The following is a 19,940-nucleotide window of genomic DNA, read 5'->3' on the forward strand; positions in this document are numbered from 1 at the left end:
TAATGGTAACTAAGTCAGAAAGAAACAGATGAAATAATAATAATGATATTGAATAAGAGTAAAGAGAAGTAAAGAGAAATTGAATAAGAGGTTTTGGTATGTTGTATGGAAATGGTTTAAAACAGAATTATAATTTATCTGACTTGTTAAATTGACAATGAAAAAAGGTTTAAACATGTAATGAATAATGACAATTTGTGTGTTTTAAAAATTAATAAAACTTGTTTAAAAAAAAAAAAAATTAAATGCTTAGCAACCGACTCATATTTATGATGGTTGCAGTGTCCCAGAGTCACATGATAACCTTTTATAACCTTTTGCTAAGCAGAGCCAATGGGAAGCCCAGATTCACTTAACAATTGTGTTACTAACTTAACTGTAGTAATTCACTTAACACCTATGGCAATAAAGATTGTAAAATGGGGCAAAACTCACAAATGCAAATGATATAAATCAGGGGTGGGATTCTATCAGTTCACACCTATTTGCTAGAACAGGTTGTTAACATTCTAAGCAGTTCAGAGAACCGGTTGTTAGAAGAAATTACTGGCCTAATCCTGTAAGGAAGGCAGGAAGGAAACATTCTGGTGTTGCTTACAGAAACTGCCTCTCCATTAACCCTTATCACATTCTTGGCAGGACTCTGGAGTTTTTCCTCCTCCTTTGCTGGTACTTTGCTTGTGTGAAGTGATCATTCAAAGTTACAATGGCACTGAAAAAAGTGACTTACGACCATTTTTCACACTTACGACTGTTGCAGCATCCCCACAGTCATGAGAGGCCAGGTGAGGAGATGCGTGCCTCGATGTGAGTGATATTGAGTTGGCCACACCCAGCCAATAACATGACCACCAAGCCATGTCCACCCAGTCACATGACCACCAAGCTATGCCCACCACCTAAGCCATGCCCACAGAACCAGTTGATAAAAAATTTGAATCCCACCCCTGATATAAATCATTATTAAGGCTTCTCTTCAAAATACTTCTAACATTCCAGCCCAGGATTAAACGTAATAATTGTCAATAATAGTTGTAAATGAAACCATAACAACATAAATCTACTTAATAAACCAAATACTGTAGTTTATTTTAGCATTACACTTTAACACCTGTGGTTTTACAGTTCATTTTATCCATTTGCTTTTCCAGACTCCATGTACTTCAATGTTGGATTGAGCATAGCTTTAAATAAAGGATTTGGCTCTTGCATATAATTCAGCAATAAATAAATAAGCTGCTCAAGGAACAAAATAGATTAAAGCCAGTCCATTCAATGAAGGGAGCTTTGATTGCCCATCTCACGGTTCCAGTCCATAAGAGGAGAAAAGAATTTCTATAGTAACTATGTAGTGGAAGATTTTCTCCCAATGACACATTTTAGAAAATAAATATTTATTTGACCATAAAAAACAGCCAAGCAGTTACTTTTTAATCTTTACATTTAACTAATATTTGGACTGATTTTTTTTAAAAAATAATATTATCTCTGGCTGGCTGGGAAATTGAAGTCCACGTGTCTTGAAGTTGTCAAGGTTGGGAAATCCTGGTGTAGAAAATTCACTGCAATTCCAGAGGTAAGAAAAATGGGGAAAAAAAAATGCTGGCATTTCAAAATTTCTAACGTGTCAAAAGTATCTTGGCTCTGCTTTCAAGTAGCTCTTTTTTTGTCTCCAGAAGCCTCTCTGCTCATTTCTTTTTCTCATTTGCTCCAAACTTGGGACCAGCTACTGAATATTGTTGTTTGCAAACACAGTACACTTTCCTTACATCTTACAAGAAGCTTTTTCCTGCCTTTTTCTATGATAATGACTAAGGGAGCAAAGATGTCTTGAATTTTCCACCTTTGTCTGTTTCAAATACATATGCAATGTTAATCTCTGGAGATGATGGCAACAGAAAAGACTTGTGAAACAGTTAGGAATGAGAACACAAATGTTTAAAAAGGAAAAAAATGCTTGGGAAAGAGAACTTTGCAAGAGTATTTGGGTTGTTTTTATAAACAATATAGCATACCGGGACTATTTTTTTCCAGATGTTTCCCTGAATGCGATAATGAAGTCTAGCTATTTACAGCGGACTGATTGCAAGGGAGGCTTCCAGCCTTAGCAATTCTCTCACCCCTTTCTATGTTTTTTGTTACTACTTCTCTGCCAGCCATTTATTTTGCTTATCAAAACTCTTAGTTTCTCTTTTTTCTTCCCAATATACTATCCAGCCACCTCTATGTAGTGGTGCAATTCTGCTGACCATTAGCCTTGGATGAAGAAGCCCATGTTTTTGAAATCCAGGCAAGATTCTCAATTGATGCAGTTGGCTTCTCACCCTTCATTCAGAAAGAGGCTTTTCCACGAGGTGGCGTGAAGACCCTTTCGGATGTGTTGGAAGATGGCTCTTCAGTGGGCCCTGCTGGGTCACTGGTATCTGGATGCATGCGGCCATGCTTCATGAGGTGAGATATCTGGCTGAACCTCTGTCCACAGACCACACAAGCATAGGGCCTCTCACCTGTGTGGGTCCGTTCATGCTGCACCAGGGTAGACCTGTCACTGAAACGTTTGGAGCAAACCGAGCAAGGATAAGGACGCTCTCCAGTGTGTACTCGCTGATGGATGGTGAGATTGGAGCTATGGCAGAAGGACTTTCCACAGACAAAGCATTTGTATGGCTTGTTACCCGTATGGATCTTGCAATGAGTCCGAAGGTTGCAACTTTGGGAAAAAGCCTTCCCACACTCGGGACACTGATAGGGCCGTTCCCCGCTATGCGTCCGCAAATGGATATGTAAATTGCTTGGATGCCTAAAACACTTTTCACACAACGTGCAGGCATATGGCTTCTCCCGGGTATGGACATACCGGTGTTGGCGCAGGTCAAACCTCTGCTTGAAGGACCGTCCGCAATCCAGGCATGTGAGATCGGAGACTACAGTGGCACTGAAAGGAGGATTCCACGTGGTGACCGGGAGAGGGGCTTCGTTGACTTTTACTTCCAGAAATGCCAGCTGATGCTCTTTGTCCTGGACAATATTTTCACCCAAGAGGGTTTCCTTGTTCAACATGGGTGGTTCACTCGGAACTTTAGATTTCTTCTTCTCTTTGGGGTGCTGCCCTACTGATGCAGTTGGCTTCTTCAGCTGTGATGATCTAGCACCCTGAGGAACCAGAGTCTTCTTTTGTTTACCAGCTTTGGCAGTCAAAATTTGGCTTCCTGGTTCCTTTTTTCCAGATGTTTCCTGCAGCAATGATGGTTGAGGCCTACCTTTTGTGGAAGACAACTCCTCTGTTCTGGGTGGCTGATGCTTCCTTCTTTTGGAAGATTTATGCTTTGTGGAAATCAATGGCTTTTTTAGGGGGAGAGTACTAGTCGAGGGCACTGATGTCGCAGCCTCTTTTATAGAGTTAGAAGATGGCTCTTTGACAAGTGTTTCCCCTAGACTCACACTGTGCTGAGGTACTTCCATTGTGATGTCTTGTACCTTAACTGTCTTTGTGGCTCTCTTCAAAAAAGAATGTTTTCCCACCCCTTGGATAACAGTTGGTGACAGTTGGCTTCCTGCAATGGAAAGAAGAAAGAGCAGTTGCTTCTGAAGGAAACTAAATAGTTTGTCTCCCTTTTTCCCCAGGCCCACTATTTAACTGAGAAATAGGCTTAAGGAAAGGAAGTAACGAAAGCTCTCTCTTGATTCCCAAACTGAATATTGCTGAGGTAGGCATTGCTCTGATTCATAGAAAAATAACATATGGCATACTTTTCCTATTCTTTCTTTGGGAGGCATTCTTTGAAATCTGATAGCAGTGGGTTGACTGGATGGAGACAGGGAAGAAAACACGACTTTTAAAAAAAGGTTAAAGGTGTGTTATGTCCTGGGAAAGTCTACTACGTCTACTCTGTCTTTTGGGAGATGAAAAAGTAGAAAATTGGTACAAATTTTGTTATCAAATTTTGGGAATGTAACCTGAATGTGTTCCTTGGGACTGCAAATTGGCTCTGGGGGCTCCACCCAGTGGGTTACTTACCCCTAAGTACATGGATAGCTCCTTAAATAACAGTGGGTCAAAATCACTCAATGGCACTCTTTATTGTACTATTGAAGTCTCACCCCTTTTACATGTTATGTGAAACAGGTTCAAAAGTTCAAAAGTTTTAATCAGAGTGTTGTGACCGCCATCTTATAATCTTTGACCCTCTCCTACAGACATCCCTGGAGAATTTGCACACACATATTCCCCCAGTAATTTAAATCGTAATTCCTGCTGCTAATAGCAGAACAAACAGGACTTATTTAGTATGGCTGTCTATATGTAAGTGTATGTGTGTATTATAAAAACTAGGCTATAAAGAACTAGGCAACAGGTTAGGTGGATCATCACAAAACTCCCCGTTCAGTCTTCTTCCTTACCTATGAATTGAACTTTTGGAGAATTGATAGTATTATTCTGAAAATACAGATCTCCCCCTTGCTGTGTCCGGGTGATTATCTCAGGTTTCTCCAGAGGAATTCCTGCCCAAGAGAAAGAAGCAGAGCATAACTAAAGATTTATGGCTTCCCAATTTCTCAGTGAAAAATTCTGAAAGTCAGGTCAAACACAAAGAGGCACCACATTGGTTTAAACATTAAGAACAGGCAGAAGAAGGGAGAGTTGATCTAGATCAGAACCAGAACAAGAGATAAATAAGGATCTACCAATTTCAGTCCTATTCTCTTTCCCTTGAATATCCCTGATTAACCTGTACAGCCCTGTACGGGGCCAGTTAGCACAGCAGCAAAGGTGGTGGAATAGGGGCAGGCACACACAATTCAAGCCCAGATTCAACCCCGGAAGTTCACTTAATGATTTTGGGTCAGTAACTCTCTCTTAGGCCAATCTAACTTCCAGGGTTGCTATGCGGACAAATAGGAGGGAGGGTTTGCTATGTTTAGGTAATTCTCAAATTACAATGATTCATTTAGTGAAATTAAAATAGTACTGAAAAAAGTAAACTATAACCAGTAGCATCCCCAAGGTTATGTGATCAAAATTTGGGTGCTTGGCATGTATTTAATGATGGTTGCAGAATCCTGGGATCACATGAACCTGACAGTTTGCAACCTTCCCAGCCACTTCCAACAAGCAAAGTCAGTGAGAGAAACCAGGTTCACTTAATGATATAATTAATTTAACTGCAATGATTTGCTTACCAACTGCGGCAAAAAAAGTTGTAAAATTGGGTCTCAATTGAGTTCATAAACTGAGGGCTACATACACTGCTCAAAAAAAAATAAAGGGAACACTTAAACAACACAATGTAACTCCAAGTAAATCACACTTCTGTGAAATCAAACTGTGCACCTAGATAGCAACACTGATTGACAATCAATTTCATATGCTGTTGTGCAAATGGAATAGACAACAGGTGGAAAGCATAGGCAGTTAGCAAGACATCCCCAATAAAGGAGTGGTTCTGCAGGTGGTGACCACAGACCACTTCTCAGTTCCTATGCTTTCTGGCTGATGGTTTGGTCACTTTTGAATGCTGGCGGTGCCTTCACTCTAGTGGTAGCATGAGTCTACAACCCACACAAGTGGCTCAGGTAGTGCAGTTCATCCAGGATGGCACATCAATGCGAGCTGTGGCAAGAAGGTTTGCTGTGTCTGTCAGCGTAGTGTCCAGAGCATGGAGGCGCTACCAGGAGACAGGCCAGTACATCAGGAGATGAGGAGGAGGCCATAAGAGGGCAAAACCCAGCATCAGGACCACTACCTCTGCCTTTGTGCAAGGAGGGACAGGAGGAGCACTGCCAGAGCCCTGCAAAATGACCTCCAGCAGGCCACAAATGTGCATGTGGCTGCTCAAAAGGTCAGAAACAGACTCCATGAGGGTGGTATGAGGGCCCGATGTCCACAGGTGGGGATTGTGCTTACAGCCCAACACCGTGCAGGATGTTTGGCATTTGCCAGAGAATACCAAGATTGGCAAATTCACCACTGGCGCCCTGTGATCTTCACAGATGAAAGCAGGTTCACACTGAGCACATGTGACAGACGTGACAGGGTCTGGAGACACCGTGGAGAACGTTCTGCTGCCTGCAACATCCTCCAGCATGACCAGTTTGGCAGTGGGTCAGTAATGGTGTGGGGTGGCATTTCTTTAGGGGGCCGCACAGCCCTCCATGTGCTCACCAGAGGTAGCCTGACTGCCATTAGGTACCGAGATGAGATCCTCAAACCCCTTGTGAGACCATATGCTGGTGCGGTTGGCCCTGGGCTCCTCCTAATGCACGACAATGCTAGATCTCATGTGGCTGGAGTGTGTCAGCAGTTCCTGCAAGACAAAGGCATTGATGCTATGGACTAGCCCACCCATTTCCCAGACCTGAATCCAATTGAGCACATCATGTCTTGCTCCATCAACCAACGCCACATTGCACCACAGACTGTCCAGAAGTTGGGGGATGCTTTAGTCCAAGTGTGGGAGGAGATCCCTCAGGAGACCATGTGCCACCTCATCAGGAACATGCCCAGGCGTTGTAGGGAGGTCATACAGGCACATGGAGGCCACACACACTACTGAGCCTCATTTTGACTTGTTTTAAGAACATTACATCAAAGTTGGATCAGCCTGTAGTGTTTTTTTTCACTTTAATTTTGAGTGTAACTCCAAATCCAGACCTCCATGGGTTGTTAAATTTGATTTCCATTGATAATTTTTGTGTGATTTTGTTGTCAGCACATTCAACTATGTAATGAACAAAGTATTTAATAAGAATATTTCATTCATTCAGATCTAGGATATCTTATTTTTGTGTTCCTTTTATTTTTTGAGCAGTGTATATACCACCTTAAACTCCTGAATGAAAGGCAGTCTCTGAACCAAATAAATAAATACCTTTACAGAATATTAGAAGGTTCAGATAATAATACTATGCTAGAGAGGAGACAACCATTATTTCCCTAAGACCTCCAGGGTCCTGCTAACCTAATGATCCAAAGAACATGTCCTCCAAATGTTGTGGACCATAAGTCCCCCCTCCAGTCATTTGGGCCCTTGATCAGAAGCTAGATTCATCATGAAACTAGAAAAGCATTGTTCCTGAGTTGCCAGGGAAACAAGGAGGGCTGAAGAAAACTGGCCAATCCTCACCCAGAGTGGACAGATTCTGAAAGTTCTCCTGCGTGACATCATCATACAGGGCTCGTTGCTCCTCAGTTAGCAAAGCCCACTCTTCATTGGAGAACTTCACATCAATGTCTTTGAATGGCACTGGTGGCTTTGGAGGTGGTAGAGAAAGGGGATGAAAGAGACACATTCAAAAATAAGATGAGGAAAAAAACGGAACTCCAAACAGATTAATCCTCAAATACACCAATTGGAAATCTTTCATGAACACTTAAATCCCTTCAGTCAGTTCTCTCAGCATAAATATTGTTAGAAGAAAGAGGGCTTCCATTACAAGCTGGGATTTGCAAGAATGATGCTGGACGTGCTGCTTGGAAAAGATGTAATGTTATTCTTTTATTGAGGAATATTTATTCCTTTATTGAGCCATGGTGGTGCAGTAATTAGAATGAAGTACTGCAGATACTTCTGCTGACTGCAAGTCTGCCTGCAGTTCAGCAGTTCGATTGTTACTGGCTCAAGATTGAGTCATCCTTCCGAGGTTGGTGAAATGGGGACCCAGATTGTTGAGGGCAACATGCTGACTCTGTAAACCACTTAGAGAGGGCTGTAAAGCACTGTGAAGTGGCATATAAGTCTAAGTGCTAATACTATTTGAGAGCATAACAGATGGCACACAAAGGTAGACTACCACTTAAGGTACAGAGGCTGATAATGTTTATAGGAAAGCCAGTCCTTTGTGAAATGTGTGTGAATGTGCTCTTTGTAATGTTTAATTTGGTGGACATGTAGCTCTGGAAGTGGAATGTTTTATTTGACTTTTATTTACAGATCTTTTCTTTGATATGTGTTTATGTGCTGACTTTGGGCACCAGCTCTGTGTACCCAGGGAAACTGTATTGTGAAAGGAATTTCCCTGTCTGCTATTATTTATTTATGTAGGTTAATCAGTTTAGCCTGGTCATTACTGTGATTATCAATGGAGGAAGTGGCTTAGTGATATTTGCAACTTTGTATTGACTTTGTTTGCCATATAATTTTCTAGTTTCAGTTACTTGCGGATTGTGTTAATGATTAAAAGGAAGGATAGAGGCAGCACAGGAATATATTAAATTTCTGAATTAAATTTCTTCCAACACTATGGAATTCAAATGATCTCTCTATTTTACTTTGACTCTGATTCCAGTAGTGTGATGGAATATGCAACTGAAGAAGTGGGGTGGGAAATGTCAGCAGTGGCAATGCGGTTTCCCAGGGAGAAGGCAGATCATTCCAGTGGGGGGGCCAAGATAAGAAAGTGCTGAACTGGATGAGGATGGGAAAAGGATTAGGATAATTATACCTTAGAAGAGGGGTGACCTACCTTGGCAACTTTAAGACATAGTGGATCTCAGCTCCTAGAATTTGCCATGCTGGGAAGTCCACAAGTCTCTAGAATCTCTAGAAGTCTCTAGAATCTCTAGAAGTCTCTAGAATCTCCCAGGTTTTATTTACTTATTTATTTTGTTACATTTATTTGCTGCTTATTTTGCCATGGGGCTACTCTAGGCAGCTTACAACAATAAAAACAGAGAAATGAAAAGAAGTGTAGCATAACTGTAGTAAAGTAATGGAACAATAGAATAAACAATGAAAAAAGAAACAATCATACTGTCTGTCTGTTAGACTAGAAGGTTATAGCTTTAGCCTGGCAAGATTCTGTCCGTCAGGTATAACAGTATCAATATTTGTCTATTAGGTAAAATAATATTCTTTATATCAAACTAATATCAAACTTTATATCAAACTAATTAAAGAACTGGATTTAATTGGATTTATATCAAACTTTATATCAAACTAACTAAAGAACTGGATTCAACTGGATTTCATCTTAGGTCTGACAAGTACTTACAGCTCCCATAGCCACCTCACCCATTTCAAAATGTTACAAGGAATGTAGAAGAAACAATTTTACCACTCAGGAGCGCTCTATGAAGGAGATCATGGGTGATTTATAAATATGATATATAAATAAAATAAACAAATACACTTATTTCCTGCATGCATTATACTATATAATGACCATGCACAGACATATTGATTCCTAATCTGGTGCCAAAACTATTACACAGTTTTATTAAAAGCTATAATACATGTGAGTTTTCTTCAAGCAATAACCACAGGTTATGTATGATGAGCCAATTTAGAGGTCTTAGAGGCAAGAATCTTAACATTGCCTGCACCATCACATTGAGGTGACTGTTGTGACTTTGCAAACAGAAAGAGAAGCTACACATTTTTTATATGTGGAAAAGGCACAAATGCAGATTTAAGTTAGAATGCTGACAATTGGTTAACAAATGACAAGAATAAAGTGCCTATCATCAATGGCTCAAAACCATCATATAGTTTCTATTTCTGTTTGCAAAGCTGCAACAGTTGCCTCAACCTGATCTTCATTCCCCTCATCTGTGTAGTGAACCAGATGAATGAGGGAAATCTGACATCAGTGAGATTTACCATATCCAGGCTGCCAAATCTAGACAACTACTAGATGGCAACAAGGCTTTTGCGGACCTCACTGCTGGCATCTAATGGTGTCTGGATTTTTTTACAGCCCAGTTAGGGTATGCCTGCAAATGAGCAAAGCACCCTTGCCACTATATTGAAGAGAGTCAACTAATGTGGGATGATGGAAATTAAGAGAGTTCTAAGAGCTAGATAATCTTACATTTTCCAACCTAGCTTTGCATCCATTCATTCAGGTATTTAGCATATTGATACAGGTAGTCCTTAACCTATAATCAGTTGTTTAGCAACCATTTGAAATTATGATGGACACCCCCCCCCCAAAGAAAGCTATTTACAAACTGGTTTCAACATGTTGGTGTCTCCCCCCAGTCACATGACTGCATTTTGGGCTCTTGGCAACTAGGACGTTTTTACAGCTATTGGCAGCACTCATCACCAAGATTTACAACAGTTGTTTTTTTTTGAAACCAGCATTTTAGATTTACCTATAGTGACCAACAGGTTCATTTAAGAACCTCCATGAAAAAGGTCATAAATTCAAATTTGGTCATGCCCCATCACAACTTAAGACTGTAATTCCCAGGCTCAGTTGTGATTGTAACTCAAGGACTACCACCTGTACAACTAAACTCAGCAGCTTCCTACATCAAATTGTTTTTCCACCACTTACATCCCTCTCACCTCATTTCCCAGCTGGAAACTTTCAACAAGATCCACAGCCTGAGCACAAGTCTTTGGACAGCATCCTCGAACCCAATCTTGTATTTCTGGGGGCAGGATGGTGAGAAACTGCTCCAGTATTAGTAACTCCAAAATCTGCTTTTTGGTGTGCCTTTCCGGCTTCAACCAGCGCTGTCCAAGGGCCTGGAGAATTTGGCAGGTTTCTTGGGGGCCTTTGGCTTCCTGGTATCGGAACTGCCTGAAGCACTGGCGTTGCATTTCACTTGTGATACCATATTGGTGCAGGATGCGCTCTTTGACCACATCATAGTCATTAGCAAGACTACGTTCCAAGATGTTGCAGGCTAGAAGAGCTTTGCGGCTCAGATATGGCTTCAGTTTAGCAACCCACTCTGCCTTGGGCCAGCGGTTGGTGTAGGCCACGGACTCAAATCCCTCCAGGTAGTCTTCAATGTCATCCTCTAAGTGGAGTTGAAGCATCCATGTGTTTTTCAGTGGAAAGAACAAGGGTGGCACAACCTCAGGAACAGTATCCGCACCCGCCACAACCTCTTCAGATGAAGTTGCTAGCTCTGAGCTCTTCAAAGGACTATCTGTTTCATTAGATTGCAGCTTTTCACAGTTTGTGGCATCTGTACATGACTGGCTGCTCATTGATTGCAATACTTGAGTGACCACAAGGGATGACCCATTCCCAGCATTTTTCCAGCATTGAGATGTTTTGGGAGGACCTTCCTGTGATGTCATCTGATGGAGCAGTTGTTCGGTATTCCCACAATGCACTAAACTTGGTAGTTCAGTTGCATTTGTAGAATGGTAAGTCTCTTTAGAAGTTGATTGTAATTGGCTCTCCCTGTCAAAGGTCAATCCAATCTCCATTGTAGTAGCTATTGTCTTCAGCTTTCCAAGAAGCCAGTGATTTGGATCTAAACAACTTTCCAAGAAGCTGTTGAGATGTGCTTAACAATCAATGCAGTCTTCTAGAGCCAATAAATAATTTGCTAGTACTTAAGTTGGCTGTGAAATACTTGTGATAACAGAAGGACCAAGAGATACGGCAGCCTTCTAGCCTGAAATCGCAGTGCTTCCAAGGAATCTTTCTAAACAGAGGGTGGGGGAGTCAAAAGCTTATGGTTACATAATTAAGATTTCTCCTAATTTCAGAGAACAGCTTAGCATCAGAATGTCCAGGAAATAAAAAGCAAAAACAAATCAGAATATCCTTTCCATGGAGAGTTTGGATAGGCAGGATGTAGTGAATTGGTCAATTTTTATTTATTTAAATCATTTGAATTTTTATTTTATTAACCACTGATATCTTCCAACCCTTTTAAGTCTCTTCTAGTAGTACAAGGTGTTTTTTTTAATCAGGTTAAAAAGATGATATATAAATTAAGTATTACTTGCAAGTATTGTTTGTGGGATCGCACCATATTGAAGAAAGACTATTTAAAATTGAATATCAATCATGTGTTTCTCCCAACTAAACTTTCAGGTGCAAAATTTCAGGATGAGGTACTTATTTCAGGAGAAATCAGGCTGGCACCTACTTGCCCCTTCGTGATGGAAAATTAGTGCTAGAAATTTAGAAGAAATTTGTTTAGCTCACCTTTTCAAAGTTGACTCAGCCTTCCATCCTTCCGAGGTGGGTAAAATGAGGACCCAAATTGTTGGGGGCAATATGCTGATTCTGTAAACCGCTTAGAGAGGGCTGTCTAAGTGCTATTGCTATTTTAATATGAAGCCACCTAATCTATACATGAGAGACAGTTTGGTGCAATAGTTAAGGCATCAGGCTAGAAAATGGGAAATATGAATTCCAGTCCTGCCTTAGGCACAATGCCAGCTGGGTGATCTTGGGCCAGTCACATTCTCTCAGCCCTTAGGAAGGAGGCAATGGCAAAGTACTTCTGAGAAGCTTTCCAAGACAACTACAAAGACTCATCCAGGCAATCTCTGAGAATTATACATACATACATACATACATACAATTGTGTGTGTGTGTGTGTGTGTGTGTGTGTGTGTGTACCAGAATAAAGCCTTGCGATCTTACTCATTCTCTAGATTTTGTGGCACTATCAGCACATTTTTAAAAATGTATCCAAACGCATAAATTAGGCACAAGGAAACAATGTTATAGAATTACAATACTCACCAACCATTCAACTATCATAGTAAAGGGTTAAAATGTTGGCATTTGCTGATAGCAACAACAACAATGCATACAGGTGCTGAAATAGATTACAAGTTTGGAAAAAGTGAGACACTAAGTGAAACAGATCTTAATCCTGCAGGTAGTATATCTGTTCACTCCAGTGGTGGGATTCAAATTCAAATTACTACCAGTTCTGTGGGCGTGGCTTGGTGGGTGTGGCAGGGGAAGGATACTGTAAAATGTCCAGTCAGAGGTGGTGTTTGCTGGTTCTCTGAACTACTCAAAATTTTCACTACCAATTCTCCAGAACTCTTCAGAATCTGCTCAATACCACCTCTGGTTCACTCCAGTTCCACTCCAATATTGACTGTTAAATGTCTCCTGAAGTGGAATGTCCTTTATTGATGCAATGTATTTTATTCATCAAGGTTTCAAAAGTCTCTCCACGAACAGCATGAAATATGGATTACTCCATCAGAATCTGCCTCTGGCAACGTTTGTGAATATTTGGGGTTGGTAAAGCCAGCCTTGTTCTAATCTCAGAAGCCAGGTCTGAATGGATAGAACCCCTGGCCTCAGGGGATGGACCTCCAAAAAGTGAGCTATGATCCAGTTTTGAAGTTCTAATGTCGCCCACCCCTCCACAGTCACATGACTGCATTTTGGGCACTTGACAAAGTTTGTATGTATGGCCATTTGCAGCCCCTTGTGGTCATGTGACCATGATTTACGACATTTTTGCCAGAAACCTGGCATTTACAATGGGTTCCCTTATCAAATGTCACAAAAATATATATATTATAAAATCAGAAATGGATGTGTGGGACTCACTTTACAACCATCACAATTTACAACTGTAATTACAGAGCTCACTTATGGCTGTAAGGACTACCTCGATATTGTGGGTATCACGGGTTTCCTTTCCCTGTTTCAGAGGAACCTTCCTCAACTGTAGTCTTAGAACTGAGATCCAGATTCTCCAACCTGCATGGCTGTGGCTGATTCATCAGAGGAAATGACCAGACTTACAATCAGGCAGGCAAAAGAAGAGATACAATAGCTGCAATCCTGCTAGGAATTAAAACAGTCAAAATTCTAGGTTGGGGGGGGGCGGGGAGAGAATTAGTAGTCATCTATTGCTTCCCCTTTAGGGACAGGGCCTTCTGCATTGTAGGAACCTTTGCACATAGCCTCAATTTGCAGCTTTGCCACAGGCCGGCTGAGTTCAGAACAGAGAATCACTTGCATTTAATATGCTGGCCTATATTGTTCCTTAATATTAATGTACTGTTTATTCTTTTTCTTCCTGATATTTTCCCCCAAAAGTTGAGCTTTATTGAATGTGTTGATCTATTGGTTGCAACAGAAATTGACCAACCAGCTTGTCACCCAAGCCTAATGTCATAGGCTCAGAGTGAGTGACTGGCTCAAAGTCACCCAGCCACGTTTCATGCTTAAGGTGGCACTAGAACTCACGATCTTCTGGTTTTTAGCCTGGTTCCTTAACCACTACACCAGACCAGCCTTCCCATTCATATACTGGGTATAAGGCACCTAAAAAGGGTTTGCAGTTGTTTCATTTTCCTCCCTTTTGTGGTAGCTGCTTCGGTTTCATCATGATGCAGCATTTTCTTTTGTCAAACCTGCCTCTTCTTCCCTAAGAGAACCAGGACTTTCCCATCATCTCCAATCCAGAACCTCAAGACCTGCTTAGGTGCCATCTTTTACAGCAACTTTCATCCCTTCTGAGAGGTAGAAGTGTATGTCAAGCTTAGAGGAACCTGGCCACTAGCTGTTTGTGGTTGTGAGTGCATGTGTTTTTTTTAATACACATGTTCTGGATCAAGGTCCATCTTTTCATGGAGAAATGAGCTCAAACAGCCAACCCACTGCCTAACTCCTCCCCACCTTTTTCAGCCGGCAGCCCCCTCCCTGCTTTTTGGGGTCAGCAGACCACCACATCCTACATGTACTTTGCCTCATAATCCACATCAAATAATGAAATCTATGACATAATATATTCATGACTCACAATCAAACAACCTACCTTCTCCTATTTCCTACTCCACTGAAGGGATTCCTTGACTTACCCAGATTTTTTTTGCCAATGCCTCTCTTCCTGCTCCTTCTATGAAATCTTCTTCCTGTACCCCATAGATCCACAAATATTCTCTCTTCACTTTCCCTGGCCTCTGAGGTCACACCTATACGTGGTGCAACATTCCTCTAGACACCCTACCGAGCTATTTCTTCGACCTGCACAAAACCTTCCTCTTGCCCACCAATTGTCCGGATTCTTCTTCTGCTGTCTTTTGGCGTCTGCTCCTTAGATCTCGCTGTGTCTTTTCTCACAGTCCTATTTGCTCAGATGGGCTGTTCTTGCTCTGTGGCTATCCAATTATAAACATCTGGAGGCTATTTTTAAAACACTGAATTAAGCATGAGATAGGCAGGAAAGCCTGTCACTCAGAAGACGTAAGACTGACGCATCGGGTTTTTTTTCCTCCCTTCTGCCTTCACTCCCAATTCTGATGTAACTAACTCCTCATTTTGCATTTCCTTGTGGAGTAGTAATGCAATCCACAAACCTTAATCCAATCCACACATCCTTTGCTGATTAGCCAATTGCTGCATGCTTATAAATTCTTCTCCCCAATGTGACAATCAACCAGGCAAGGAACTTTGAAAACCACTGATTTCCCCCCCACCCCAAAATAATATTTGACTCTTATTCTAGCAACACTAAAATGCATTGCCATTTTTCAGTTCCTTCTTCTCCTTTGATGAAAGAGAGACTGCAACATCACTGGAGAATCTGGGGAAACATTTGCAGAAGTTTGTGCTGTGTTGTTTCTTTTTTTTTTGAAAAAGTTTTTTTAAAATTTTTTAATTATTTAAATACATCTTTGAGAGAACAGTGTGATTCCAGATGTTTTACATTTTAAACCAGCCATATCCATAGTCACAGGTACAGCTTTCTAACATCACATCATTATTTATTACCAATTTTTCTTCTTTATATTCTATGAATTACTTTATATCAGTCAATCAATCACTATCTTCCTTGATCATATACTTATATTCAACAGGTTTACAGTTTAATCTATTCATATCATTTCATTGATCATTCAATGTTTCATCTTAATTTATATTATCCCCTATTAAATCCCCTTTCCAATATTATTACATATGTTTTTATGTGTTTCCTTCCCTCTAACTTCTCATTTTTACGCAAATATATTGTCCATCTTATTTTCTTTAGCCAACAATATAACAATATATCCTCATTTCCTTGTTCAAGTGGATAACAAAATATTTAATTCATTAGAAACATTCTAATCAATCCCTAACTTCCTTTATCATATATTCTTACGGTCACCATGTTTGCAATTTAATCTATTCATACCATTCATTGACCATTCAAAATTTCATCTTAATTTACATTATCCCCTATTATGTCCCCCCACCCCAATATTACATTTGCCACTGTTGCATATATTTTATTTTCTATATGTTCCCTTCCCTCTAACACAGTGGTGGCTAACCTTTTTGGGCTCCTGTGCCAAAAATTGTGCTTGCGCCCCCGTGCTTGCATGCCACCACCCAGAAGGCAATGCATGCGGCCCACCACCACCTGCACATGTGGGCGCAATCCCTTCCTCCCCCTTACCTGCACTGTGCCTCCCACCTGATTTTAGGGCTGTTTGAGGCCTTTTCGCCACCCAGAGGCTTGAGGGAAGCCTCTGCAGCCTGGAAATGATGAAACGGGCCTATTTTGAGGCCTGCAAAGGCTGCAGAGATTTCCCTCAAGCCTCTGGAAGGCCGAAAAAGGCCTCAAACAGACCGAAAATCAACTGGGAGGCACACGCATATGTAGTGAGGTAAGTTTGCTTGGGGCTCACGTGCCCGCACAAATGGCTCTATGTGCCACCTGTGGCACGTGTGCCATAGGTTCACCATCATGGCTCTAACATTGCATTTTTATCCAAATACATTTTCTTTTAGCCAATAGTATCAAATTTATAACATTATAACCTCGTTACCTTATATACATGAAAAACAAAATATATAATTCATTAAAATATTATTTTACTATATGGTTATGTCTATTCCCTGTCGAGCTCCACATAACATTTCCTTTCATATCTTAAATATTGGTCACTTTTATCTTCCATATACATTTATCTGTCTTACTTGGTTAATCTATTATAAATTCTTATTTTCATATCTATTCCATTTTAATTATTCCTTTTTATTCTTTTTCTAGTTCTTACTCCAAGTTCCTCAGATTGTGTTTTACATATTTTACTGCTAAAATATCCCTTCTTTTCCATTTCTAACCATTATCTCTAAGTCTCCTTTTTATATTGATTCGTTGTTTCTTTGCTTACCTCCCGTTTTCTACCATTTTTTGGGCTTTTTCCCTTAATCCTTCCTCTATTCTTTACCATTTTCTGATATTTTTTCTCCCATTTCTCCAAGTTTATCCCCACCCTCTTCTGATCTCCCTTCTGTAATTTCCTAACCATTTCATTTATCAGCATTCCAATCTCAGTATTCCCCCCCCCCTTATTTATTGCATCTATCATTAATATCTCAAGTTCAATTTCTCTTTTCTTCTTTTTTATTATTTTGTTGCTCCTTTTGTTCCATTTCACTGGTTTCTCTTTCTTCTAGCTCCTCCCCCTTCTTTGTTCTTTCTTCTTCTTCTGCTATCATCACCATTTCCGATTTTTTCTCTATGTTTTGTATTTTGTGCATAAATCCAACATTCTGTCCCACATCTCATTCATGGCTCAAAGGTCCATCTTTATTTCTTTACACATTTCACTCATCTTTGTATTACTTATTATTCCAATTGTCCAGTATCCAGTAAGTTTTATTTTATTTGAACTAGTGTCTCTTTTTTAATATCAATATTCTCAAATCTTTATTTCCCAATGTTAATCAATCCAAATCACCAATAATTCCATGGGTAATATCCTCTTGTATTCCTTAGTTATAATATATTTCAGCTTCCAGGAGTCTTATTGTAGTGTCTTTCTTTGATTCCTTTTTAATTTATTCTTTTGATTAAATTGTTAGTTTGAAGGGATTTGCAGGATTTTTCTTTCATCAACAAGTGGCACTTTTAATCCAGTTTCACAGCCACCCTTTTCCTATTTCTCTAAATTAGCTTTGCCAATTTTTAAAAATCAAATATTATTTATCTTTTAGAACAATTATTTTCAGCATTCAAAATAATGCCTTCCCATGAAAAATCCTGTCCAATTGCCAATTCTGAATTAGTGTTCTTCTAAATTTATTCCTTTTACAATTTTAAAATTTTAAACTGTTTATATTTCCTAATTCTTCTTCTGTCATCCAAGCCACCGCTAACACAATTCTATAATCTTCTCTGCTATAGTCTTTTTGGGGTAGGTAAAAATAAAATTGATTCTTCTCACCCTTCTCCAGGCACCGTTCCCAATCTCCACTCCAGCACTGTGCTTAGATGTTCCTCAGCTGTCCCAACACTGTAGCGGCCATCTTGGCCCACTCTTCTCTCCGTTGTGGCATAGAGACCAAGCTTGGGGTTTCCACAAGGGAGTTGCGTTCTCCCTCGGAACCTCACCGGGTGCCTCTCCTTAGCTTTGCCAGCCCTCCAAGGCGGCTTTCGGCTCTATCCGGAGCCCACATGCAGCGAGAAGCTAGCGTAGACATGGAGATCTCTGTCTGCTGCTTCTGGTCTCATCGTGACATCACCTGGAAGTCCGTGCTGTGTTGTTCCTTAAAGTCCTAAGGCTGCCATCTACTGCTTAGTGACTAGGTTGGAAATACGCATTAAAAACATCTTCCTAGGTGTGGAGTAGTACAGTAAATGATATATACATTTAAAAAGATCAGTTATATCTATCATAGTTGTCAATTTGAGGCCTAAATTATGAAAGCTCATTTCTGTGGTAAATGTACTGTCTGTTTGTAAGCAAAACCACTCCCCATCTCAATGCCTTTGAAAATCTGGGGATAGGTGCAGACGTTACTGGGCTAAGTTTTCTTCTCATCCTGTGCAAAAGGCCTTTCTTAGCCCTGCTCCTTGGAAAGCAAATTTGGTAGAGCAAGACAGAACATAGTTACAGGTAACTCTCAACTTATGATTACAATTGGACCAGAATTTTTTGTTGCTAAGCAAGGCAGTTGTTAAGTGAGTCATGCCTGAATTTACAATCATTTTACCATGGTTGTTAAGCAAATCACTGCATCTGTTAAACAAACCATGCAGTCCTTAAGCAAATCTGGCTTCCTCCATTGATTAGTCACTATGGAGATTCTCATCCAGGTCATGGTTGTCCCAAAAGTGCTTTTTCAAGAGGTAACTGGAGCTGAAGAAGCTTCTTGGATGAGAAGCGAAACATCTTCAAAGAAAAACAAAGTCCAGTTGCCTCTTGAAAAAGCACCTGTGGGTTCCCTCACTGATGTTGCTTGTCAGGAACCCCCAGGATGCTGCATCCGTCATAAATACATGCTGATTGGCAAGTGCCCGGATTTTGCTCAAGTAACCATGGAGATGCTGTGACTATTGTAAGTGCAAGGACCAGATCTAAGTCACTCTTTTAAATGTTGTCATAACTTAACTTTTTCAGTGTTGTCATCACTGAACTGTCGTAAGTTGAGGGCTACCTGTATTAAGTTGTTTTTGAAAGCAATGTTTATACTCAGATTTTCCATTTTCTTTTCATCTAGTAAATGATCTGTAATCAAATCAAACTACTCTTTGTATATTGCTTCTAACTTGCAAACCCCTCTCATCATTTTTAATTTTTTATTTTTATTTTTCACAACAAACCTAACAAATAAAACCTCCTTTTCCATTATACAGTGTGTCAGTTGGTACATATGTCTTGTGCACAATATCAATAGTCTTTTCCTCTTGGCTTTACATTCACATTGTATTAATTGACTTTCCATAACATATTGTATTGCCATTACATCAGGGGTCTCAAACACAATTTACCTGGGGGCCGCTGGAGGCAGAGGCTGGGTGAGGCTGGACCACATAATATTATACTTTATATTATACTTTATATTTATATTATACACTAATATTATACTTTCATATCACGGTGGGGGCCACAGGATATCGTCCTGTGGGCCGCAATTGGCCCACGGGCCACGAGAATGAGACCTCTGCATTACATCATCTTTAGACTTTCAATTTCAAGTTCATGTTATCCTTTAGAGCAATCCTCTGTTCTTAATAGTTTTTATTAATATTATAACTTATTCAAAGATAAAGATAACCTCTCTTATTGATGTAGAGAGAAATACAATAGCTATGAGCTTTTATGTTTCTGTGCTACCATCTGCTCTCTAGAAATTACACCTTTAATCTCTTCTATACCAGAATAGATGAATGAATCATTTTAATGCCATACAATTTGACCAAGCTGATACTAAAGTCAAGATAGTGGCCACAAAGATGTGATTGAAATTTCACTCTTTTTAATGGGTGA

At 40.2% G+C, this 19,940-nt stretch overlaps 1 protein-coding gene across 6 annotated transcripts; it reads right to left on the reverse strand.

Annotated features, from left to right (window-relative positions):
- Positions 1–1,059: 1,059 nt before the first annotated feature.
- LOC148129309 (uncharacterized) lies at positions 1,060–14,833 on the reverse strand. Of its 6 annotated transcripts, none has more exons than XM_087947164.1 (6): positions 14,538–14,813; positions 12,448–12,523; positions 10,293–11,392; positions 7,125–7,251; positions 4,402–4,503; positions 1,060–3,554 (listed from the first exon to the last, which is right to left on the reverse strand). In XM_087947164.1, exons 3-6 carry the CDS (start codon positions 11,169–11,171, stop codon positions 2,332–2,334), a joined length of 2,331 nt encoding a protein of 776 aa, XP_087803290.1. In that variant the 5' UTR covers positions 11,172–11,392; positions 12,448–12,523; positions 14,538–14,813; the 3' UTR covers positions 1,060–2,331. The 6 variants fall into 6 exon arrangements, with proteins under 6 accessions (XP_087803290.1, XP_087803287.1, XP_087803291.1 ...); XM_087947161.1 differs by having other exon boundaries at positions 11,902–12,523; positions 14,538–14,797; XM_087947165.1 differs by having other exon boundaries at positions 14,495–14,556.
- Positions 14,834–19,940: the final 5,107 nt, after the last annotated feature.

The sequence above is a fragment of the Notechis scutatus genome, chromosome Z (assembly GCF_049901735.1).
Source record: "Notechis scutatus isolate UNSWTSFEM ecotype Mainland chromosome Z, rNotScu1.2, whole genome shotgun sequence".
In the NCBI taxonomy this organism is placed as follows: domain Eukaryota; kingdom Metazoa; phylum Chordata; class Lepidosauria; order Squamata; family Elapidae; genus Notechis; species Notechis scutatus.